At 48.2% G+C, this 26,527-nt stretch overlaps 1 protein-coding gene across 6 annotated transcripts in view; it reads left to right on the forward strand.

Annotated features, from left to right (window-relative positions):
• The first annotated feature begins 11,702 nt into the window (after window positions 1-11,702).
• Window positions 11,703-26,527, forward strand: part of caskin2b (CASK interacting protein 2b) — a 40,672-nt gene continuing 25,847 nt past the window's right edge. For 5 of the 6 annotated variants that reach the window (XM_081610397.1, XM_081610399.1, XM_081610400.1 and 2 more), the window contains exons 1-3: window positions 11,703-11,984; window positions 15,504-15,713; window positions 24,121-24,172. In XM_081610397.1, coding sequence (XP_081466523.1) covers window positions 15,620-15,713; window positions 24,121-24,172 — 146 coding nt within the window. In that variant the 5' untranslated portion in view covers window positions 11,703-11,984; window positions 15,504-15,619. Of the gene's footprint in view, window positions 11,985-15,483; window positions 15,714-24,120; window positions 24,173-26,527 lie in introns of all 6 variants that reach the window. The other variant, XM_081610398.1, reaches the window with a different exon arrangement.

The following is a 26,527-nucleotide window of genomic DNA, read 5'->3' on the forward strand; positions in this document are numbered from 1 at the left end:
GAACCGGGGGGTGTAGATGGTGTAGAACCGGGTGGTGTATAACCAGGTGGTGTAGAACCAGGTGGTGTAGAACCAGGTGGTGTAGAACCAGGTGGTGTAGAACCGGGGGGTGTAGATGGTGTAGAACCGGGTGGTGTAGAACCAGGTGGTGTAGAACCAGGTGGTGTAGAACCAGGTGGTGTAGAACCGGGTGGTGTAGAACCAGGTGGTGTAGAACCAGGTGGTGTAGAACCGGGTGGTGTAGATGGTGTAGAACCGGGTGTTGTAGAACCAGGTGGTGTAGAACCAGGTGGTGTAGAACCAGGTGGTGTAGAACCGGGTGGTGTAGATGGTGTAGAACCGGGTGTTGTAGAACCAGGTGGTGTAGAACCAGGTGGTGTAGAACCAGGTGGTGTAGAACCAGGTGGTGTAGAACCGGGTGGTGTAGATGGTGTAGAACCAGGTGGTGTAGAACCGGGTGGTGTAGAACCGGGTGGTGTATAACCAGGTGGTGTAGAACCGGGTGGTGTAGAACCGGGTGGTGTAGAACCGGGTGGTGTAGAACCAGGTGGTGTAGAACCAGGTGGTGTAGAACCAGGTGGTGTAGAACTACACTGCTCAAAAAAATAAAGGGAACACTTAAACAACACAATATAACTCCAAGTAAATCAAACTTCTGTGAAATCAAACTGTCCACTTAGGAAGCAACACTGATTGACCCGACGAGGGTCAGTGTTGCTTGACGAGGGTGAATCAACACTGACCCTCGCCGAAGCTGTTGGTCGTCGTTAAAAGGCTGTTTGACTGTAAAAACTGTTTTTTCTCTGAATCTTGAAAATGTCCTTCCAGGTGAAGCTGGACTGGGACAGATTGGACTGGATGAATATTGTCTTTAAGTTTTTCACATAAACATCTGGCCATCAAAGCAGTTTTCTAACAGAACATCAATCATGGGCTGCGGCAGCATCAGGGTGTGGAAAATGTTGTGAAACATTTCTTCAGAAACCCTGACGGGAATCAGACATGTGGATTCTTGTCCCTGAAGGAGCCGCAGGTCAGACCTGCAGGATGCGATCAGACTTGCCAAAGATGTTCCTCACACGGATTCACCATCCAGAGACTGAATGGTTCCAGCAGCTATCAGGAGACTTTGGAGCACTTCATGTTTCCATCTGCTGAAAAGCTTTATGGAGATGAAGATCAGCACCACCTGCTCACAGAGCCACTGGTATACTGACCATGGTGCTACTGTTGGCCTGCCAACTCTCCTGACCTGAACCCCATAGAGAATCTGTGGGATATTGTGAAGAGAAAGTTGAGAGACCCAAAACTCTGGATGAGCTTCAGGCCATCAAAGCATCCTGGGCTCCATGACACCTCAGCAGAGCCACAGGCTGATGGCCTCCATGCCGCATTGAAGGCTGCAGAAGGATTCCTGACCAAGTATTGATGCATAACTGAACATAATTATTTGAAGGTTGACATTTTTGGTATTAAAACACTTTTCTTTTATTGGTCGGATGAAATATGCTCATTTTTTGAGACAGGGAATTTGGGTTTTCATGAGCTGTTTGCCAACATCATCAGTATTAAAGACCTGAAATATTTCAGGTGGTGTGCAATGTAGAACCAGGTGGTGCAGAACCAGGTGGTGTAGATGGTGTAGAACCGGGTGTTGTAGAACCAGGTGGTGCAGAACCAGGTGGTGTAGATGGTGTAGAACCGGGTGTTGTAGAACCAGGTGGTGTAGAACTAAACGGTGTAGAACCAGGTGGTGTAGAACTAAACGGTGTAGAACCAGGTGGTGTAGAACCGGGTGGTGTAGAACTAGGTGGTGTAGAACCAGGTGGTGTAGATCCGGGTGGTGTAGAACAGGTGGTGAAGAACCAGGTGGTGTAGAACCAGGTGGTGTAGATCCGGGTGGTGTAGAACCAGGTGGTATAGAACCGGGTGGTGTAGAACCAGGTGGTATATAACCGGGTGGTGTAGAACCAGGTGGTGTAGAACCAGGTGGTGTAGAACCGGGGGGTGTAGATGGTGTAGAACCGGGTGGTGTATAACCAGGTGGTGTAGAACCAGGTGGTGTAGATGGTGTAGAACCAGGTGGTGTAGAACCAGGTGGTGTAGATGGTGTAGAACCGGGTGGTGTAGAACCAGGTGGTGTAGAACCAGGTGATGTAGAACCAGGTGGTGTAGAACCGGGTGGTGTAGATGGTGTAGAACCGGGTGTTGTAGAACCAGGTGGTGTAGAACCAGGTGGTGTAGAACCAGGTGGTGTAGAACCAGGTGGTGTAGATGGTGTAGAACCGGGTGGTGTAGAACCAGGTGGTGTAGAACCAGGTGGTGTAGATGGTGTAGAACCAGGTGGTGTAGAACCAGGTGGTGTAGATGGTGTAGAACCAGGTGGTGTAGAACCAGGTGGTGTAGAACCAGGTGGTGTAGAACCGGGTGGTGTAGATGGTGTAGAACCAGGTGGTGTAGAACCGGGTGGTGTAGAACCGGGTGGTGTAGATGGTGTAGAACCAGGTGGTGTAGAACCGGGTGGTGTAGAACCGGGTGGTGTAGAACCAGGTGGTGTAGAACCAGGTGGTGTAGAACCGGGTGGTGTAGAACCGGGTGGTGTAGAACCAGGTGGTGTAGAACCGGGTGGTGTAGAACCGGGTGGTGTAGAACCAGGTGGTGTAGAACCAGGTGGTGTAGAACCGGGTGGTGTAGAACCGGGTGGTGTAGAACCAGGTGGTGTAGAACCAGGTGGTGTAGAACCAGGTGGTGTAGAACCGGGTGGTGTAGATGGTGTAGAACCGGGTGTTGTAGAACCAGGTGGTGTAGAACCAGGTGGTGTAGAACCAGGTGGTGTAGAACCAGGTGGTGTAGAACCGGGTGGTGTAGAACCGGGTGGTGTAGATGGTGTAGAACCAGGTGGTGTAGAACCGGGTGGTGTAGAACCGGGTGGTGTATAACCAGGTGGTGTAGAACCGGGTGGTGTAGAACCGGGTGGTGTAGAACCGGGTGGTGTAGAACCAGGTGGTGTAGAACCAGGTGGTGTAGAACCAGGTGGTGTAGAACCAGGTGGTGTAGAACTACACTGCTCAAAAAAATAAAGGGAACACTTAAACAACACAATATAACTCCAAGTAAATCAAACTTCTGTGAAATCAAACTGTCCACTTAGGAAGCAACACTGATTGACCCGACGAGGGTCAGTGTTGCTTGACGAGGGTGAATCAACACTGACCCTCGCCGAAGCTGTTGGTCGTCGTTAAAAGGCTGTTTGACTGTAAAAACTGTTTTTTCTCTGAATCTTGAAAATGTCCTTCCAGGTGAAGCTGGACTGGGACAGATTGGACTGGATGAATATTGTCTTTAAGTTTTTCACATAAACATCTGGCCATCAAAGCAGTTTTCTAACAGAACATCAATCATGGGCTGCGGCAGCATCAGGGTGTGGAAAATGTTGTGAAACATTTCTTCAGAAACCCTGACGGGAATCAGACATGTGGATTCTTGTCCCTGAAGGAGCCGCAGGTCAGACCTGCAGGATGCGATCAGACTTGCCAAAGATGTTCCTCACACGGATTCACCATCCAGAGACTGAATGGTTCCAAAACATCCCGGCTTTAAGACAAAAACGTCTAAAATGGTTTAAAACTGGGTAAATTGGCCCCAGGCAGAAATGGACGTAAGAGACTTCAGCTCAGGAAGTAAGGCAGCGTGAAGTTAGTTCCCACGACGACTCAAAGGGCTTTACAGAAAACTTTAGAGTTTAAACAGCACAGAGAACAACTCAACAACATAAAACACATCAAGGGAAAAATAATTGGCTAATAAATTAGAAAACCGTAAATGAAACCCTGCCAGCTGTCATAAGCAGGACATAAAGAGCCGTTTTGGACTGAAACGTGGCCAGAGTCCAGATTTCAGGAGCCTGAATCTCAGCGTCGCCGTTTGGTTCCGACTCCACAAACACAAACTGGACTCAGGACAAAACTGTCACGATTAGTGGTGGTTGAGTGGTGCGGTAGGATGCAGGCAGGCCCGGATGAAGATGATGATTTTAATGAATAGTCCACAGAACGGAAAGCAAGAATGATACAAGACGAGGATCCGACAAGAGACACAGACAACAGGTGGGGCTAAATACACTGGGAGGGTAATCAGGGAACGAGACACAGCTGGGAACAGGCTAACACAGAAAAACATCAAAATAAATACACAGAAAACACGCTGGCAGGGATGTGACGGCAGCCTCCTCCAGTTATACAGATGGCAGAATGGTTTCAGCTGGAAAACAGCCTCCAGCGCCCTCTGCTGGATGAAACAACCTCCAGCGCCCTCTGCTGGATGAAACAGCCTCCAGCGCCCTCTGCTGGATGAAACAGCGCCCTCTGCTGGATGAAACAGCCTCCAGCGCCCTCTGCTGGATGAAACAGCCTCCAGCGCCCTCTGCTGGATGAAACAGCCTCCAGCGCCCTCTGCTGGATGAAACAGCGCCCTCTGCTGGATGAAACAGCCTCCAGCGCCCTCTGCTGGATGAAACAACCTCCAGCGCCCTCTGCTGGATGAAACAGCGCCCTCTGGTGGATGAAACAGCCTCCAGCGCCCTCTGCTGGATGAAACAACCTCCAGCGCCCTCTGCTGGATGAAACAGCGCCCTCTGCTGGATGAAACAGCGCCCTCTGCTGGATGAAACAGCCTCCAGCGCCCTCTGCTGGATGAAACAGCGCCCTCTGCTGGATGAAACAGCCTCCAGCGCCCTCTGCTGGATGAAACAACCTCCAGCGCCCTCTGCTGGATGAAACAGCGCCCTCTGGTGGATGAAACAGCGCCCTCTGCTGGATGAAACAGCCTCCAGCGCCCTCTGCTGGATGAAACAGCCTCCAGCGCCCTCTGCTGGATGAAACAGCCTCCAGCGCCCTCTGGTGGATGAAACAGCGCCCTCTGCTGGATGAAACAGCCTCCAGCGCCCTCTGCTGGATGAAACAGCCTCCAGCGCCCTCTGCTGGATGAAACAGCCTCCAGCGCCCTCTGCTGGATGAAACAGCGCCCTCTGGTGGATGAAACAACCTCCAGCGCCCTCTGCTGGATGAAACAACCTCCAGCGCCCTCTGCTGGATGAAACAACCTCCAGCGCCCTCTGCTGGATGAAACAGCGCCCTCTGGTGGATGAAACAACCTCCAGCGCCCTCTGCTGGATGAAACAGCGCCCTCTGCTGGATGAAACAGCGCCCTCTGCTGGATGAAACAACCTCCAGCGCCCTCTGCTGGATGAAACAACCTCCAGCGCCCTCTGCTGGATGAAACAACCTCCAGCGCCCTCTGCTGGATGAAACAGCGCCCTCTGGTGGATGAAACAGCGCCCTCTGCTGGATGAAACAGCGCCCTCTGCTGGATGAAACAACCTCCAGCGCCCTCTGCTGGATGAAACAACCTCCAGCGCCCTCTGCTGGATGAAACAACCTCCAGCGCCCTCTGCTGGATGAAACAGCGCCCTCTGGTGGATGAAACAGCCTCCAGATCCCAACAGTAAGTCAGTTACAAATAAAATATCTTTTTCATTCCAGTCAGTTTTAAAATAGATTTACTGTGCATTAATATTGATCTGTTATTGATCCTCACTATGGATCCATGTCGGGTAAAATTATGGGAAAATATCATTTTCCAAAACTTGTTTATGAAAATTAGTAAAATAGGAATCTTGGTTAATTCAAAATCACATTTCAGCAATAAATCCAAAATAGATTTGTGATATTAAACCTCGTTGAGTTGGAGTGAAACTGATGGGTTTATTTAAATGAACCAATCAGAGCCTCCGATTCCTCCCGCATCTTTAATAAGATGAGATCGTCGTAGTGAGTTTAGTTCCTCCAGATAAATTGAAGGATTATTGAAGTTCCTGATATTTTGGTCAGATAAAAGCAGAATGTGAGGATAAATGAATCTGGACTCTCGTCCAGCTGTGGGCAGAAGAGTTTGTCCAAAGGCTCCGGGATGTTTCCACGCCTCCAATCATCTCCCAACGTTTTCCTCCTCTCCCCGATATTTAACCTCAGGCTGAACTGAGGTCAAGATATTTAACCTCAGGCTGAACTGAGGTCAAGATATTTAACCTCAGGCTGAACTGAGGTCAAGATATTTAACCTCAGGCTGAACTGAGGTCAAGATATTTAACCTCAGGCTGAACTGAGGTCAAGATATTTAACCTCAGGCTGAACTGAGGTCAAGATATTTAACCTCAGGCTGAACTGAGGTCAAGATATTTAACCTCTGAACTGTAACGGATCAGCAGAAGCTCATATTTATTAATCCTGACAGACCAGAAGCTCCAGAAACATTCAGATGGATTTTTGCGCCACGTCAACCAGTTTCATGTCTTAGAAAAATGATTGTATCGTCAGAAACTGACTCATCTTGAACTCCTTATCAAACATTTTAATATCATGCAAATTAGATTTTTCATAATTAGTAAAGGAAGCATTTGAGTTGTTAATGTAAATAATGTGGGTGAAACTGGGCCTGATTCCTCTGGGCAGAGAAACTGAGCTGCTTATAATCAGATTAATAATCTGATTATATTACAACTTTTCTCCCCAAAGCCAAAAGATTTCAAGGTTTTTATAATAAAATGTTCCAGTGAGTCAAAAGCCTTGAAGAAATCCAGGAATAAAATCAAACTGTCACTATAATAAAGCTACGATAGTCAATCATATCAGTTTAGTATGATGACGGATATTTCTTCCTTTTAAACCACTGATTGGCAATAATTAATAATCGATCCTAATCCACTGTTTAAGCGATTGGCATAAACAAGAGCTAAAATGTTATAATCTGAACGTACAGCGAAGAGCTGCAGCTCTGATGGTAATCTGATCGTAATCTGATCATAATCTGATCGTAATCTGATCAGGTTCAGGTTCAGCTTCTCGCTGCTGCAGTGGGCGGGAAGCTGGTCCCAGTCGTCCTGGACGCAGCTGAGGGACCGGCGCCGCCGTACGGCCGGAGACAGGTAGGCTCCCATTCCTCTCACCTGGATCCCGCCTCCTCCAGGTCGCCAGGCAACACACAGACACACGCACACCTAGGGAGAACTAACCTGACAGTCATGTTTATGGACTGTGAGAGGAAGCTGGAGTACCCAGAGAAAACCCACCATGCACATGGAGAACATGGAGACTCCGTGCAGAAAGACCGGGGCTGGGAATCGAACCCAGAACCTTCTTGCTGCAGGGCAACAGCTCTACCAGCTGCACCACTGTCCTGCCCTTCCGCTCAGAAACAGGTGGTGTCAAAAATCCCCATTAAAATAATCGTCCATTTTGCAGCTCAGGCTGGTTGGGCTAAAGCTACGTAGCTAAACATCTTCACTTCCCCTGATTCCAGTTTGATTTATTGTTCTGTCATTTTTAACACCAGTTAAAAAAGAAAAACGGGATTTTGGTCCTAATTCAAGCTTCTTATTTGGTTTATTTCACTGCAGCTGAAATTAAGTATGTCTTGGTTTTTATCCATATTATTAGTTTTCTGTATTTCTGCCAAGTGTTTTTTAAAATCATACTTAATTTCAGTTTTTGCTTCATCATTTATCTACCTGTGAAGGATTTCGGGCAGCTGAGGCCCTGCTGCGGTGTGATATCTGTTGTGGCCACCAGATGGCGGTATCCTACAGCCGTTAGCTTAGTAGCTCTGAACTTTAAATCTTGTTTTTGTATCCGGTCGTTCAGGCTCGTGAAAGAGCAGCTTTGCTAATCAAGTTGTTGATTTGGTTATGATATGAGTTTCTGTACTTTACAGTGTTATTATCATCCGTGTTTATTACATTTGGCAGCATGTGTAGCAGGCAGCTAGCAGCTGCTAGCCTGAATCTGAAGCTAGATTCAGATTTATTCCTGTCCCAAATGGGCAGCAGAGCTTCTGTCCTGCTCTGCATGTTTTAGATGAGAACAGCTGATCCCAATGACCCCATGACCTCGTCTGCAGCCATCAGTACTGCAGAGGCCTGTTAATCCACCAGGCGGCAGAACCTGAAACATTATGAGGACCTCAGAAACGCTGCTGCTCCGTGTCCTGAATTACAGAGATGTTGATAGTTTTACGGAAAAAAGTTGAAAATAAAACCCAAAACCCGTCAAAGACTGTATTGGTTCCCAACTCAAGTGTTAGCTGCTGTCTGCTCTGTAGAGCGACACTTTGTAACGGCATCTTGAGGAGTATTTCAGTATTTTATTCTCTTCTATTGCAAATGTTATTTTAATCCATTAAAATGTTTTTAAGGTGTAAATCGGTCCATGTTTTGGGTCTCAGTCAGATTCACTCTATTATTATTATTATTATTATTATTATTATTATTATTATTATTATTATTATTATTATTATACCATTCAGTTCGGCAGAACGGCCCAGAAGAACCGGTTCTTGTTACTGTGGGAGCTGCAGTTCCAATGTCTACCACCAGATGGCAGGAGTGCCTCAAACTCAGAGCTTTCTACAGACTCCAGACAGGAAGCTGAAATACTAAATAACTACAAGTCAACATTATTATTATACAGTAATTATTTATTTCTGAATTTCTGGTTTATTAAAAACTACATTATATTTTTGCTTTTCACATAAGATGCAGCTCTAATTCTTCACAGAAAATATGAACATTTATCCCAAACGCAAACATATTTTTATGTTTCCATGTTTTTGTTTAAATTTGATCTGTGAATAAAATCAAAGCGTTTCTCCTGATTTCAGTTAAAGAGCCTTAAAGCCTCATCCTGACCACTTCCTGTCGCCTCTGCAGACCCTGGAAGTATTTCGGCCACAAACCGCCGGAAGCCTTCAGGACGCTCCACCCACAGCTCATCTCACCTGACGCACAGGTGAGTTTAGACTCTCGGGTAGCCGGCCTCCCGGGAACATGCCGAGTCCCGGAGCTCTGATGCTGCTGACGGACCTACACACCTGTGACCAGGTAAGCGGCTCTGATTGGTCCAGCAGAGGCTCAGAGAGCTGAAATCTCCTGGAAGGAGAAGAGAGATTAGCTTGTTTTCCAGATTAAATTCAGATTATTTGGTTTGAGTTCACATCATCTCAGGACAGTAAAACCAAATCAAGATCAGCTCAATTTATTATTCAAAGCACTTAAAAAAAACTCTATCTGAGGAAATGCATCACTCCTCCTGACCAGCAGGGGGCGGCAGTAGAGAGGAAACACTCACCTTTAACAGGAAGAAAGCTCCAGCAGAACCAGAACCAGAACCGGGCTCAGTCTGAGCCACCGTCTGACTCAGCTGGAGGTTTGATCAGAAGAACTGAACCAGGAGAACTTTCTATGTTGGAAGAAAGTTAACAGCAGGAGAGGAGAACGATCAGGCGATGGCAGCATCATGGCAGCTGATGCCCCGCCTGCCGAACGGAACAGCCAATCAGAACAAGACCAGGTGGGGAGGAAAAAACTCAGAGGAAGCAAAACGTTAACGGTAGAAATAACAAGAAATAAAGCAGAGCAGCAGCCTGTAGCATCATGACTACAGAAACGGCTCAGGATGACCCCGGCTGGCCCATCAGCCTATCGGCTTCATCAGAGACTGAAGGGTCCGCCTCCCGTTCTACTGCTGGACCCAACAGAACCAGGAGAAACAGCAGGCTGGTGCTGAAGGGTTCTGGTAGGAGCCTGTGCACCAATCAGAACCCCTGATGGAGGGTGTGATGTGGGTCTGGAGCTCCTCAGGGCGGAGTACTGAGCCTCCTGCTGCAGCGTCGGGTTTCGGTCTAAAGAACCGACCTGGCTGCTTCAGGTGAAACGGTCTCCAGAGTTTACATGGAGTTACTATAGTAACCGATGAATCGGGTCCAGGTGAAAGAACCAGAACCTCTGGGTCAGAACCCGTCTGTGTTCTGCAGGTTTCGGCTTATGGATTCCTCACCAGGAACTACGCCGACTCTTCCGAGGCCGCTGCGCGAACCACGACCTGCAGCCGGAGGGCGGCCTGTGGGGGGCGCTGCGCTGTTCCAGAGAGGAAGAGGAGGAGGCGAGGATCCTCTTCCTCTAATCCAGACTGTCAGGAAACTGGAATCATTTGACTGAATATGGGAAGTTTGAGCTTTTATTTTTGTTTATTATAATTTTCTGTTCTAATATTCATCCACATCTCAGCTAATTCTGGTGGGTTTTAATTTTTATTCATAGTCTGCAATGCTAGCTGAAAGGTTAGCTTGGCTAACCCTAAAGCATTAATTAGCTTTATTCAGTTGAACGTTTACAAAACAGCAAAGAAAATTTAGCTCTAGATTTCATCTGGAAAATGAATTCAGGTGAAGCTAAGTGCGCTAACCTTCATAAAGCTGAATGAAGATTAGCTCTGCTGCTAGCGCGTTAGCGGAGGTTCCCACCGATGTTTGTTCCAGTTAAAATAAACTCATCGTTCTGTTATGGTCCGATTTCTCAGAGAAAAATAAAAATCAGATCCAACATTAATCTTTCTAAACTTCATATGGATTTTTATTCAGCAGCAGGTTTTTCCTCCAATCTGCTCTGGCTGGGCAGGAAACATCGATTCAAGCTGGTCACTCTGGGTTGTTCCCGGCGTTCCGTACTGGGAATACACCAGTGCAGCAGTTGGACCCTCCTCTTCCTCAGCCAGACCTTCATCATCACGGACTGGACAGGAAGCGGGTCCTCAGCATGATACCTCCTCCACCGTCAGAGCAGTGGATGCGTTCAGATCCTCCAGTTCAGTGATTTGGTGTCTAACTGGGATTTTCGTTGGTTTTCTCCGCGGTTGAACTAATTTTTCCGGACTGGGATGAGATGGTCAGGAAAACCTGGAATCACTTTTTGTTTTCCTTTGACGGTCTCATTAAAACCTGCAGGAAAGTGACTGGAAGCGGGAGGGAAGGAGTCTGACGGATCTTCGAAGCTCCGCGGAGCCGCGACAACACAACCGGAAGAGGACCGATTGGGGTTTCAAAATAAAAGCATGTTACATCTTTGGTACGAGAACATAAAATCGGGACTGGGCAATAAATCAGTTTGATAAATTATTTTCTGTTTATGAAGATTTACGTTTTGTAAGCCTGATATATATTTTTAAATGAATAGACCCTCTGGGCTTCCGTAGTTCAGTGATGTCAGCCAATCCCATCACCATTTTGTTTTCCAGTTTTTATTTGCTTAGATTTTTAATTCAGGTCAACTCCCAGAAGGAATGATTGAAATAATGAAATTATTTTAAATATTTTCTGACATTTGTAAATATTATTTTTAAATTAAGGGGGAGGGAAATCAGATTTTATTTTCATGCCCTAAAATCTTTCTCACTATGTGTAGATGAAGGTTTTGTGTTGCTTTAAACTGCATTTGAATCAAAATAAAAGCCTTCAACCATCTGACATGAGCTGTTCTTTATTTTATTGTACGGTGGGAATAAAAGTGTAAACACATTTTTATTTTCATACGTTTATTGTCATTTGGTGACATTTAATTTCTTCAGTTTATGGTTTGCATGTTAATAAATTTATTAAAACTGATTCATATTAAGACATTAATAACATTGATATGACCTTCGGGCTGTAAATGGGTCAGTCCAGAGAAAGGATGAAATATTTCATAGACGAATAATTAACCATCGGCTCGTTAAGAGACAGAAACGCTGGATTTTAAAAGCTGAGGTTTTATTTTGAAGGCCTGATCCGGATGCTTCCTGCTGCCTTCAGGCTAACTTGACAGTGTGAGTAAATTCGGGAGAGTCCAGAATGTGGCATTCAGGGAGAGGAGGGAAAGTTGGAGCAGCGGGACCACCAGAACCCTTTTAAAGGAGCCGAACTGGACCTTCAGTCCGGAACCGTGAAGAACCAACAGCCGCTGCCTTCTGGGTCCAGGTAAAGCTCGGGAAAACCGGAACTTTTCTGGAATATTCCCGTTTTCTGGACGCTGGGAATTCGGCTCCACTTTTCCAGCTCCTGTCGGACTTTTCCCGCGGCTCTTCCAGGGAGTTTGGTGGATTTAAAGTTTCAGCCTGAAGGTGAGTCTTCTTCCAGGTTCCGACCGGGGGTTCTGGCTCCGATTTCAGGGGGAAAAAGGTTCTTTTTAATCGGGTCTAAGTTCGGTCCGAAGGTCGGTTCTGAAGCCTCCATGTTGTGTTCAGGTACCTGAACCGAGTCGTGATTTACAGCAACTCTGCTGCGTTTGGGTTCACAGAAAGTGAAAGTTTTATTTTCTGTGAGAGAAAAAGAGACGCAGAGGGTTCTGGTTCTGGTTCTGGTCCCAGTAGAGGGTTCTGGATGACCCACAGAGCCCGGAGGACTGACGGACCCGCTCCGTTACGTAACAGACTGGATCCGGGATGAAGCTCCGACCTCCTCTTCATCGCAGCTCCTGATGCCGCAGGGCTCGTTGTGGTCTAATTAAAGCCTCCTGTCACCTCACCTGTCACAGGTGTGTTTGTGTAAACTACGGAGGCCCTGAGGGTTCAAAAAATCACATTTCACGAGGCTTTAAATTCTCTAGAGATCAGTTTTTCTTCTACAGATAATAAGTTTTATCACTAATTCACTTAAAAAATGAAATTTATATGAATCAGGAGATTGGTGGAACGTTGAGTGGAAGGAAAAACTGGTATGTGGAAACCTATTATGGAGCGTCGATCCTGATTCAGAGCCTCTGCGCCGTTCAGGTGAAGCTCTGATGTGGATCAGCTGCAGGACGGAGAAGTTCTGCCTGGATGGTTTGGACCTTCCGGTTCTGATCAGGTTCTGCCTGGATGGTTTGGACCTTCAGGTTCTGATCAGGTTCTGCCTGGATGGTTTGGACCTTCAGGTTCTGATCAGGTTCTGCCTGGATGGTTTGGACCTTCCGGTTCTGATCAGGTTCTGCCTGGATGGTTTGGACCTTCAGGTTCTGAGTCCAGTTCAGGTTCATCTCCTCCAAACTGCTGAATGGACTTTGCTTCACAATCCAGTCGAGTTTTTGGTTTTGAATGTTTTCCTTCCACTGAGTTTTCCCTCTGAACGCGACCAGAACCTTGTGGATAGAAAAACATTTTTGTTCTGATGTCAAATTGTTTTGAAACATGAATATTGATCAACGAGCCAAACAGGTGAAATAAATCAGCTTCTTGATGGATTTAATAAATGAGGACAATCAGAGTTTGTTGTACTAAAGAAGCAGACCCGGTTCTGATCCAGAATCAGTCTGGACCCGGATCAAAGAGAGCTGGATGGGTTTCAAAATAAAAGCCTCCTGATTCCAGCCCATTAGTGCCAAGAAAATATGTAAATGAAATGGATAGAAAGCAGATTTTGCTGGTCTCTAAACGGTTTGTAACGTTTTCATCTCTATCCGAGTTGATTCAGATGAACTGAAGCAGAAACGTTTTGTTGGAATGGCTGCTGATCCGATCTGGGATCATTAAAAACGCGTCTCCACCAGCCTGAAGGGGAGACGTGGCTCCTGCTTCCCATGGGCCCTCCACCTGTGGAGGAGGCGGGTGGTGGCGGTCCGATCCTCGGCTCTTGGGACGCGGAGCGTCACCTCTCTGGTGGGAAGGGAGGCTGAGAGGTTCCGGCTAGAAATAGTCGGCCTCACCTCGACCCATGGTTCTGGTTCTGGAACCAGTCTCCTTGAGGGGCTGGACGTACTTCCACTCTGGAGTTGCCCCTGGTGGGAGGCGCCGGGCTGGAGTGGGCATACTTGTTGCTCCCCATCTGGGCGCCTGTACGTTGGGGTTCACCCCGGTGAACGAGAAGGTAGCCTCCCTCCGCCTACGGGTGGGGGGACGGGTTCTGGAACATTGGACCAGCTCTACACCCTCAGCAGGTCCTGGAGGGTTCTGAGAGTTCGCCCAACCGGTCTACATGTGTTTTGTGGACTTGGAGAAGGCGTTCGAAGCTCGTCATCCTGGAGGGACTCAGAGTAGAGCCGCTGCTCCTCCACGTCCAGAGGAGCCAGTTGAGGCTCGGGCATCTGGTCAGGATGCCTCCTGGACGCCTCCCTGGTGAGGAGTTCAGGTCCCACCGGGAGGAGGGGAGACCCAGGACACCTGGAGGGACGATGTCTCTCTATGGGAACGCCTTGGGGTTCCTGGAGGACCTGGAAGAGGCTGGGGAGGGAGGGAGGGATGGATGGATGGATGGATGGATGGATGGATGGATACATGATGGATGGATGATGGATGGATGATGGATGGAATGACGGTTGGATGGATGGATGGATGATGGATGGATGATGGTTGGATGATGGATGGATGATGGATACATGATGGATGGATGATGGATGGATGATGGTTGGATGATGGTTGGATGATGGATGGATGATGGTTGGATGATGGATGGATGATGGATGGATGATGGATACATGATGGATGGATACATGATGATGGATGGATGATGGTTGGATGATGGATGGATGATGGATGGATGGATGGATGGATGGATGGATACATGATGGATGGATGATGGTTGGATGATGGATGGATGATGGATGGAATGACGGTTGGATGGATGGATGGATGATGGTTGGATGATGGATGGATGATGGTTGGATGATGGATGGATGATGGATGGATGATGGTTGGATGATGGTTGGATGATGGATGGATGATGGATGGATGATGGATACATGATGGATGGATACATGATGGATGGATGGATGATGGTTGGATGATGGATGGATGATGGATACATGATGGATGGATACATGATGGATGGATACATGATGGATGGATGATGGATGGAATGACGGTTGGATGGATGGATGATGGATGGATGATGGATGGATGATGGATGGATGTTGGATGATGGATACATGATGGTTGGATGGATGATGGTTGGATGATGGATGGATGATGGATACATGATGGATGGATGATGGATGGAATGACGGTTGGATGGATGGATGATGGATACATGATGGATGGATACATGATGGATGGATGATGGTTGGATGATGGTTGGATGGATGGATGGATGATGGATGGATGGATGGATGGATGGATGGATGGATGATGGATGGATGACGGTTGGATGTTGGATGGATGATGGATACATGATGGATGGATGATGGATGGATGGATGGATGGATGGATGGATGGATGGATGGATGATGGATGGATGGATGGATGGATGGATGGATGGATGGATACATGATGGATGGATGATGGATGGATGGATGGATGGATGGATGGATGATGGATGGAATGACGGTTGGATGGATGGATGATGGATACATGATGGATGGATACATGATGGATGGATGATGGTTGGATGATGGATGGATGGATGGATGGATGATGGATGGATGATGGATGGATGGATGACGGTTGGATGATGGATGGATGATGGATACATGAGGGTTGGATGGTACAAACAGGAAGTTCCTGCTCAGCTGGAGGTTTAGATCCCTGCCCTCTGGGTCCAGTGGGCCCAGATGTGATCAGTACCAGAACTTTTCCTGCAGTGTTTAAACTCCGGAGACGAGGATGAAGATCAGACTGATGCTTTGGTCTTCCTCCTCCTCATCCTCAGTCCTGGCTGTCCTCTCTCAGGTCCTTCTGAAGAGGAAGAGGAGGCTGCTGCTCAGGATGAAGCTCTGAGGAAGAGGAGGAGGAGGGATCCCAGTGAAGCCGGTTCGGTCCGGTCCGACCCGAGGAGGAAGAGGAGGATGGGGAAGGAGCAGGAGCTTCTCCAGGCGGTGAAGAGCGGAGACCTGCTGTCCACCCAGAAGCTGCTGACCCGGCTGAGGACCGGCAGGAACAGTGAGTCCATCGCTGACGGGTCGGGTTCTGGGTTCTGGGTTCTGGGTTTAAATGATGTGAAGTTCTGATTGGACTTCCTGTCGTAGTTTCGGTTCTGGAACCAGAAAACGTTTTCCAGTTGGGAAGGTTCTGTACCGGGTCCGTTACAGAAAAAAGTCTGGATCCGAGTCCAAATCAAGCTTGTTAAAAGGTTAAAGGTCGCTCGTTGAAAGGTTAAAGGTCGCTCGTTAAAAGGTTAAAGGTCGCTCGTTGAAAGGTTAAAGGTCGCTCGTTGAAAGGTTAAAGGTCGCTCGTTGAAAGGTTAAAGGTCGCTCGTTAAAAGGTTAAAGGTCGCTCGTTGAAAGGTTAAAGGTCGCTCGTTGAAAGGTTAAAGGTCGCTCGTTGAAAGGTTAAAGGTCGCTCGTTAAAAGGTTAAAGGTCGCTCGTTGAAAGGTTAAAGGTCGCTCGTTGAAAGGTTAAAGGTCGCTCGTTAAAAGGTTAAAGGTCGCTCGTTAAAAGGTTAAAGGTCGCTCGTTGAAAGGTTAAAGGTCGCTCGTTAAAAGGTTAAAGGTCGCTCGTTGAAAGGTTAAAGGTCGCTCGTTGAAAGGTTAAAGGTCGCTCGTTAAAAGGTTAAAGGTCGCTCGTTGAAAGGTTAAAGGTCGCTCGTTGAAAGGTTAAAGGTCGCTCGTTAAAAGGTTAAAGGTCGCTCGTTAAAAGGTTAAAGGTCGCTCGTTGAAAGGTTAAAGGTCGCTCGTTGAAAGGTTAAAGGTCGCTCGTTAAAAGGTTAAAGGTCGCTCGTTGAAAGGTTAAAGGTCGCTCGTTGAAAGGTTAAAGGTCGCTCGTTAAAAGGTTAAAGGTCGCTCGTTGAAAGGTTAAAGGTCGCTCGTTGAAAGGTTAAAGGTTGCTCGTTGAAAGGTTAAAGGTCGCTCGTTGAAAGGTTAAAGGTCGCTCGTTGAAAGGTTAAAGGACGCTCGTTGAAAGGTTAAAGGTCGCTCGTTGAAAGGTTAAAGGTCGCTCGTTGAAAGGTTAAAGGTCGCTCGTTGAAAGGTTAAAGGTCGCTCGTTGAAAGGTTAAAGGTCGCTCGTTGAAAGGTTAAAGGTCGCTCGTTGAAAGGTTAAAGGTCGCTCGTTGAAAGGTTAAAGGTCGCTCGTTGAAAGGTTAAAGGTCGCTCGTTGAAAGGTTAAAGGTCGCTTTTGTCTACTTAGCCTCAGTATCAACCTAAACATTTAGCTTGAAACACTTAGTTACCCAGCTAAAGGTTTAGTTTACAGACTTCGTCATCATCTTCATCACTCTGAAGCTTCCCGTCGGATTCCTCTGCTCCTTCCTGGTAGTTTGTTTGTTTCTCACGTCATTAAAAGTTTATTCCGTGGTAAAAATTCCACTTTTCCTTGAGCTCCTCATTAAATCTGCATCTTTAACACGTTTCTGTGGCAGCAACGACTTTAATGAATAAATTAAAGCAAAAAGCTCGAGGAAGACGAGGAGGAGGAAGATCGGCTCCATGTAAATAAAAATGAACCAGAAGGAGAAAATTAGTGCTGGGACTTTTTAATTGAGGGTCAGAAAGTATTTATTCACAAACAATGAAATAATCGGTTCATTTCAGACCTTTTTGTTGGTGAATATTGTGATAAGCAGACATGAGCTGAACTCCAGATGTTTCTATCGCTTTAATTGGACGGAAGTTTTGTTCTAACGTTTCAGTTTTTCTGTTTCAGCGGCTAATTTTGGTCAGAACTAGCTTGGCCATCAGATGGAAACAGACGTACTCACCGTGTTTTTAAAGATCACATTGATGAAAGCGTAAAAGCTGTAAATAACGTTTGTAGGATAACTTGCGGTAGTTTTTGGTTTTCCAGAAAAACGATAACGTGCTAAAGATGGAAGCGTTAGCTGAAAAGTTCGAACGCTGCCATCTGCTGGCGGATCTGAGCCTCGCCAGCGACGCCACAGTCTCTGCTACATGCTAGCTACCGACCGCTACTTCCTGTTTGCAGCATCAACATCTGATGACATCACGCTAGCCTGGTTGATCCGTTCCACACAGGAAGTGGAAACACACCTAATTCATGTTTCCCTTCTTTTCAACGTGAGCTGAAAGCTAGCGTGGCGTTCGGATGGAAACATGGCAGCTGCTGCCGAGGAATGCTGATGTTTCCGTCTCCGGAACGCAGCGGCACCAGGAACGTCGGCTCAATCCCGACCTCAGGTTCTGATCTGGATCTGTAGGGAGATCTCAAAACTTCAGAACAAACCCAAACCAGTGAACAGAACCAGAACTTTCGGTTCAGAGCTTCATTCCTCCACCATTCACAGCTTGCTGAGAGCTAGCACTGCAGAATTTAGCGAGCAAACACCATCAGTTGAAGACGACTTCTGACCTCTGACCCCGCAGCTGAACTCAGCCTGAAGCTGAACCAACATGGAGTCCAAACATCTCAGCCAGAACCAGACAGGCAACGATTCTCAGCACAACACCCGCACATTGTTTACAGCAGCTCAATCCGACAAAACCGGACAAATGAAACCCGGTCCGATAAAACCTGATCCGATGAAACCCGATCAAATGAAACCTGATCCTATGAAACCCGATCAAATGAAACCCGATCCGATAAAACCTGATCCGATGAAACCCGATCAAATGAAACCTGATCCTATGAAACCCGATCAAATGAAACCCGATCAAATGAAACCCGATCCGATGAAACCCGATCCGATGAAACCCGATCAAATGAAACCCGATCAAATGAAACCCGATCAAATGAAACCTGATCCTATGAAACCCGATCCGATGAAACCCGATCCGATGAAACCCGATCGTATGAAACCCGATCTGCTTGTCCTCCATGAGTGGAGCGGAAGCCGGGAGTTCTGAAGCGTCTGAGCGCGTTTGGCATCATTGACATCAGAGCAGCAGCAGAATCCAGACGGTAAATCTAAACACAATGGTAATGAACTGATGGCGCCAGGAGTCAGTGAACGCATCACATTTAACTAGCAGAATGAATGAAAACACAAAATCAGATTCATCACAAAATGGTGACAGAACAGCAGCAGCGCAGAGGTTCTGGTTCTGGTTCTGCTGATATCAGCTCAGGATGAATCCTGACCTTAGTTTGGAAACCTGAACATTTGGAGTTGCTCCTGCCCCCCCCTCCCCCCAAAGCGTTTGTCCTACGGCGCCCCCTGGTAGGGCTACAGGGAACAGCCGTGATTTGGGTCATTCATAAATTGGAGGGAACGTGGCGGCTCATTTTTCAGTCATCGTGTTAATTTATAAATGTCACAGATTTAAACTGAATATTTAAACTATTACATTTCTACCTAAATATTTGGCTAGCAAGCTAAATCTTTAGCTCCCCACCATTGTCTTCCTGCCAGCCGTGACCCCTCGGTGACCTTTCTGTTGTTTTCATGTTCAGGCGTTGGGTCTGTTCGGTTCTGATCCGGCCTCCCGTTTCCCTCCTGGTCTCTAACCGGGTCAGAACTTGGTTCTGTCTGAGGATCTGATGCCAGGGCGAGAAGCCGAAGCGGACCGGGACGTTTCGGACCCGTCAGAATCAGCTGGGAGTCCGGATCCACTGATCCAGGTCCGTGTTCAGGGCGTTCCCGTCAGGAAGCGAGTCCAGGACGTCTGAGCGCGCGGGGCGTCGCTCTGTAACCCGACCGTGACTCTGGACACGAGGGAGCAGAACCCCCCTCCCCAACATATTTCCTTTCCCAAACTGATTGTTCCTCAGAGCGGGGGGTGGCGGGGGGCAGATGGGGCGGTAGGAGGGTGGGGGGGGCATTGTTCTGCCCCGGCCCCTCCCAGGGGGAACCGGCGCCTCCAGGCAGCGGCTCACACATGGAGCTGTCTGGACCTGAACACTTCATTCTCTCTGTGTTGGGATAACGGCCCGGTTCCGGTCCAGATGTGCTCTGATGGAACCGGCCCGGTTCCGGTCCAGAACATCCGACCAAGCCGATCCATCAGAACCATCACTCAGTCTGTTCAGTGCAGAGTGAAGATGGTTCTGACCCAGTAGAACATCCAGAACCTTCTGGGTCTCCCACTGGTGGAGGACTTCCTGGTTTCTGACCAATCAGAGAGCAGAAACATGCCCACTCTCTCTTCTCTGATTGGTTCTGAAGTAAGTGGACCTGGAGGTTCTGTTCAACCCGTCAGCTCTCCCAGTAAAGGTGGGAGTTACCATGGCAACCAGTAGCTGAGCACTGCCACTCAGCAGCTTCCTGTTTCAGACTGAAGGACGATACAGAACCGGCCCCTGGTTCTGTTGGACCAGAACCGACCCGTCTGTTCTGGCGCTGCTCCAGAGTGGAGGACGGGCTCAGATAAGACGGCGCCGGTCCGGCTGAGTGTTCCTGTGCCAGGTTCTGAAGGCCCGACCCGGAAAGGGACGAGGCGGTACCGCTGTGTCTCCAATTGGACCTCAGAGTGACTCCATCCAACAGCAGCGAGGGAGCCTTCGCTCTCAGAGACCAGAACCGGGTCAGCAGAACCGGTGGGCCCTTGAGAAAAGCCCAGATGTTGGTTCTGATCTGGAGGCCGAAAGGAAAAGATCCACAGGGTGAGCTGGAGAACCGAGTCTGGTTCTGGTTCCTGGTTCTGGTTCCGGTCCCTGGTTCTATTCCTGGTCCTGGTTCTGGTTTCTGGTCCTGGTTCTGGTTCCTGTCCCTGGTTCTGATCCCTGGTTTCTGGTTCTGGTCCTTTTGGACCTTGCATGCAGCAGGACCTCCTCAGAATGAAGTTCTGCCCTCACTGCTGCAGAGGAAGTTCTGACCCATTTAGCCAGAACCGGTCCAGCAGGAAGCTGACTCTCCTGACCCGGAAGCAGCGTTAGCGTTGAGACGTTTGATCAGAACTTCCTTTTACCGGACCGGGCCATGATGTTCTGTTCCTGCTGTCTGAACCTTCAGCTGCTGGTTCTGACCGTGCTTTGATTGGACCGGGGCCCGAACCCAGGAAAAGCAAACCCACAGTATTGGGTCTGCAGCGGAACCGCACCGCTCCGCTTCTTTGTCTCCGGTCCAACCCAGAAACAAAAGTTCTGCAGACCTGTAATCAGAGCCGTCTAATTTTAGGCTGCAGACGTTTTACTACAGATTCTGTTTCAGCCCAAACGGGCCGGCAGCAGAACCTCCTCCTGCCTGCGGTGCATTCTTGTGGCAGCAGAGCTGCAGCAGAAATAACTGCTGCCGCGGGCCGGGTCCAGAGGTTCTGGTTCTGAAAACACACCAACCAACACAACAAGCACCAGTGATGGTTCTGGTTCTGGTTCACACTGACCCACAGAACGAGCCTCAGTCCAAACAGGAAGCAGCATCAGAGTCCTCTGGAGAAACATGGCTACTCGCATTAGCATTAGCATGCTAACCCCTCAGGCTGCATGTCTCTCAGATTTCCCATCAGCCACTTGGATTTCAGGATGATGGCCATTTTTCAAGATGGCCGCTGCTGTTGAGCCTTTCAAACCAATAATGTCCTCCATTTTGTTGACTGGCTGAACTTTGTCAGATGTTTTCAGGTCGACTCTGATTGGATAGAAAGTCACCAACAGTCACAGTGACTTCCTGTTGGCGAGTCTCAGCAGCTGCAAGGCGATGAAGATGAGCGACTGATGAAGAGTCTGAGCTCAGAGTGAAGCTCAGGATGGGTTTTAGTAAAATATGGATTTATTTCAGCAGTATCTGCTCTCAGCCCCTCCCCCCCCTGTTTCTGCTGCGCCTCGTGTCTGGCTTCGTGTTTTTCTGCTGATTTATTCCCAGGAATCTTAAAATCCAGGTCATTATCAAAGCAGCAAGCCGAGTGATCCCAGCGGGAATCCCGCCGACTCTTCCAGCACTCATGATCACGTCTGCAGGAAGACCCGGTGCTTTAACTATGCCGCTCTGCAGGAGACAGACAGACAGACAGAGGGGCTAACGTTAGCACCACTGACCTGTTAGCTTAGCTGACCTGTTAGCTGCACTGACAGGTCAGCGAAGGTCAGTAATTTAATTACTGTACATGTAAACATTCCAGTGATTGATCACAAAGTCCTGAGGAGGAACCATTGTGTTTTGTTTCTGGTACGTCCATAAGTCTGATGCACGGAAACATCCACCAACGACCCGGTTTCTTGTCCACCTGGAAATCTGACGCTCTAGCTACATCCGCTAACAGCTATGAAGCCGCTTCTGTCGGCCTACTGGGGATTGATTTCTGCATCTAAGCGATCTGATTGGATGCTGGAAAAGATTTTTGTTGTGTTTAAGTTGTGCTAAGCTAGCGGTTCTCAACGTGGGCGGTACCGCCCCCCAGGGGGCGTTCAGAGGACAGCAGGGGGCGCTGGCGGACATTTTTACAAAAGGGGGGCGCTGGGATGCCTTTGGGGGGCGTTTGGTGGAAGGTAAACTTTACACCTTAAATCCACAACAATACCAGTTTAGACTTTGAGCAACTTGGTAAAACTGTATTGTGTAACATTAAATCATTCCTGGCTGCAACTGTATCGATGGCAGCTCTTCTTCTATTCAGTGTTTGTAGCTTCATGGCTTCGCATCAGTTCAGCGTTGCACCGGCTGATGACGCTGCTGTGATTCACTTTGTCTGGTATTTATGTAGCTACGTATGTTTAGGCAGTTCTGTGATCATGTCAAAGCAGCAACTTATATTAAAAAGTGTTTTATTTCCGTTTGAAATCTGCCCGCTTCCATGGAAGGACAACAGAAAATCGCTCTTACAAACATGTAATTATTAAAATCACGATACCCTCACTGTGTATCCCTCTGAAAAATGAACCCATTTAAATAAAGAAATCCCTCCATGGTGATTCCACGATAGAGAGCGTTCATTTTATAGCGTTAACACGGAGCTGTAAGTGGTCCGGTATGAAACGGGCTGATAGAACAACACAGCACTTTTACATTTCAATAATCAGAATGCAGAAATTGTTTCCATTGTTTTAAAAGGTTTATGTCAGTCTGCCTTTTCCCCATCGATACGCTTCCCCACCGCCCTGCATCTTAGGGGTTAAAAAAATAAAAGACGTTCACATTGCGCAAAACTCTGAAACAGAGAAGCTGGACATGAAATGGAGAGACGGACTAGATGTGAATTATGGCATAAAAACAGAGAATCCGAAGCTGAACACTGAAAAATCAACACATGATGTGAAACATGACGATGAGGCGGCGCAGCAGGTGATGAGTGAAGATTACTGATGGTCAATAAACGATAAAATAAATGTAGCAACAGGACAGAAACTAAAGTGAACATAGCAATAAACCAAGAGAGGATAAAACTAATCAAATGAAACTAAATGGAAATGAATGAAGAACAAAATGCAAGAATAAACTAAGAAACTAAAGTAAATACGGAGGAATAAACTGGTATGGCAAGACCTTTAGAGCAATAATTAATACAGAGACTGTATGGCAAGAATAAACAGACACTATTTCCAGATAAAAGGTAAAATAATATTGTTGAAGTGCCATGGGCAGGGGCGCAACTACACATTATTCAGGTGGATGCGAAAACATAAATCGGCGCCCCCCCCACAAAGGAGCGTAGAAACATACGCTCCCCCCAGCCCCCCTCCTCCAGACGCCGATACGTTTAGGGCAAAACTCGTTACATTTACCCCGTTATGTGCGCGAGGTGAAGGAGCGTAAGGCGCTGAAGTGTACGGAAAACATAATCGGTGCGCCGATTCAAAACATCTACAATAATGATAATAACATTAATAATAAAATAATTGTCAGTGCAAAGTAGCCTACAAATTTTTTGGAGGGGGGCGGTGAGGGACCTGGATAAAGGCTGGGGGGGCACTGGGCCGAAAAAGGTTGAGAAACACTGTGCTAAGCGGAGTTAGCCTATCAGCAAACCTATGCTAGCCTAGATGAGTGTTTCCCCCCCCTGGTCCTCAGGCCCCCTGCTCTGCATGTTCTAGATGAGCCTCTGCTCCAGAGCAGCTGATCCAAATGACCACCAGGTGCCTGTTAATCACCCAGAGATTCAGTCCAGGTGTGGCAGAAGGGAAACACCTGCAGGACAGGAGGCCAGAGGACCAGGGAGGAGAAACTCTGGCCTAAATTAGCATCTCAATGCCAAACATGTAACAGCTAATGCTAAAGTCAGCGTTCACATTTCCACAGAAGCTCTGTGGATGATCAGAGCAACTCTGGAAAGATGAACTTTCCTCCAATCTGATGAAGAACCGGAAGATGAAAAACTATAAATATCTTTGTTTTTCAGCTTGTATGTCTATTTATTCAATAATTCAGCAGAAAGGGGTTGTGAATAGAGAACGTTGCTGTTTTTGTCAGTAGTTTTGGATTATTTGTGACGACGCAGCCTGAAATAAACCTGACTGGGTCGCGTGTTAGTGGCCGGCTCCCTCTGAGGTCCTGCTGATCCAGATCCGTGTTTTGTGTCTTCCAGAGCTGCTGGGCTCCACCAAGAGGCTGAACGTCAACTACCAGGACTCGGACGGGTCAGTGCCACAGAGACAGGAAGTTCCTGTCTGGCTTCCTGCAGCTGCTCTGCCTCTACACGCCTTTTCTTTTCTCTCATCATTAAAACCTGTTAAAACTCATGATATAGAAGTGAAAAAAGATGATTATAAATCAACCTTAAGATTTTATTAAACTGAATAACAGTTTTAATTAATTTGATTGTGTTTAAGACATAAATTTTAATAATTAAAATGATCCAAAAGTCCATTTAATTACTTCTAAACATATTTAGGTTGCAGTCAGTAATGTTTATTCAATGTTTTCCAGATTTATTCCAGATCAGAGCACACAGGCAGTCAGTGCGACGGTGAACCAAACACGAAGTAATCATTATATGTTCTCTGTCAATGCGATGGCAGTAAAGGCGCCGTGAAGTTTACAATCCCAGCTGCTTCAGTTTTTACGCAGTTTCTCTTCTCGCTGATCTTCAAGACGTACCGGCGCTCTATCGCCCCCTGTGGTCAGAAGATGTTGCTGTAGCACCGGCTCCTGAAGCTCCTCGGCAGGAAAGCAGGTTTTATGGTGTCTGCAGATCCAGGAAGCTGTGAAACGCTGCAGTCAGGCTCCATTAAGAGTCGGCTCCTTGGTGGCCCTTTATGGTGCCGAGGGGGAGGTCAGAGGTCAGGGGGCAGAGGGCAGGACTCCAACCATCAACATGAGAGTGTGACCAAAGAGGAGAGATGTCTCAGTGCTGCTCTGACCAGCTGACTGTCCTCACAGCTGAGGGACCAGTCAGACGCTGCTGCTCTGATCCTGCAAGACTGGGCTCCTCCCCTTCCTGCTGGGCTCCTCCCCTTCTGCTGAGCTCCTCCCCTTCCTGCTGGGCTCCTCCCCTTCTGCTGAGCTCCTCCCCCTTCTGCTGAGCTCCTCCCCTTCTGCTGGGCTCCTCCCCTTCCTGCTGGGCTCCTCCCCTTCCTGCTGGGCTCCTCCCCTTCCTGCTGGGCTCCTCCCCTTTCTGTTGGGCTCCTCCCCTTCTGCTGAGCTCCTCCCCTTTTTACTGGGCTCCTCCCCTTCCTGCTGGGCTCCTCCCCTTCCTGCTGGGCTCCTCCCCTTTCTGTTGGGCATCTCCCCTTCCTGCTGGGCTCCTCCCCTTTTTACTGGGCTCCTCCCCTTCCTGCTGGGCTCCTCCCCTTTCTACTGGGCTCCTCCCCTTCCTGCTGGGCTCCTCCCCTTTCTGTTGGGCATCTCCCCTTCCTGCTGAGCTCCTCCTATTTCTATTGGGCTCCTCCCCTTCTGCTGGGCTCCTCCCACCATGTTAGGCTCCTCCCCCTTCTGTTAGCTCCTCCTCTCTGCTGGGCTCCTCCCCTCCAGATGCGCATGCAGACCAGGGGGGCGTGGTTTGAGGAGCGAATCAGAGCTGTGGTTGTTGGTTGTGCAAGTCGCCCTGGTCGTCATGGAGACCATGTGTCTTTCCTGGCGTTTCCTCGACACATTCAGTGGGAACAATGGGAGACGGATGACTGTTTGAGTCCATGTGGCAGCTGCATGTTTGGACTGGTTTCCATGGAGATCCGTGGTTGGACTGGTTTCCTTCATGTTTTACTGGTTCCCATGGAGCGCTGCGCTGGATCGAGGCCAGGGAGGTCTTCCTCCTCTTCCTCCTCCTCTTCCTCAATGGCCAGCAGCAGTGAAAGCTGATCTGCTCTCAGTCCCATTAACAGGGTCAAACTGGGACCAGCTGCTTGTCTCGGGATCATAAAGCTGCTGTTTGGTTTTTATGATGAATCTGAAGATTCTGCGTCAGATCTCAGATCCCTGCAGCTTCCTGCTTCAGCTGCATGCAGCTTCCTGTTTCAGCTCAATCCAGCTTCCTGATTCAGCTGCTTCCAGCTTCCTGTTTCAGCTCCATCCAGCTTCCTGCTTCAGCTCCATCCAGCTTCCTGCTTCAGCTGCATCCAGCTTCCTGCTTCAGCTCCATCCAGCTTCCTGCTTCAGCTGCATCCAGCTTCCTGCTTCAGCTCCATCCAGCTTCCTGCTTCAGCTGCTTCCAGCTTCCTGCTTCAGCTGCATCCAGCTTCCTGTTTCAGCTCCATCCAGCTTCCTGCTTCAGCTGCTTCCAGCTTCCTGTTTCAGCTCCATCCAGCTTCCTGCTTCAGCTCCATCCAGCTTCCTGCTTCAGCTGCATCCAGCTTCCTGTTTCAGCTCCATCCAGCTTCCTGCTTCAGCTGCATCCAGCTTCCTGTTTCAGCTCCATCCAGCTTCCTGCTTCAGCTCCATCCAGCTTCCTGCTTCAGCTGCATCCAGCTTCCTGCTTCAGCTGCATCCAGCTTCCTGCTTCAGCTCCATCCAGCTTCCTGCTTCAGCTCCATCCAGCTTCCTGCTTCAGCTGCATG

Source organism: Poecilia reticulata, chromosome 8 (assembly GCF_904066995.2).
Source record: "Poecilia reticulata chromosome 8, P_reticulata-male-v2, whole genome shotgun sequence".
In the NCBI taxonomy this organism is placed as follows: domain Eukaryota; kingdom Metazoa; phylum Chordata; class Actinopteri; order Cyprinodontiformes; family Poeciliidae; genus Poecilia; species Poecilia reticulata.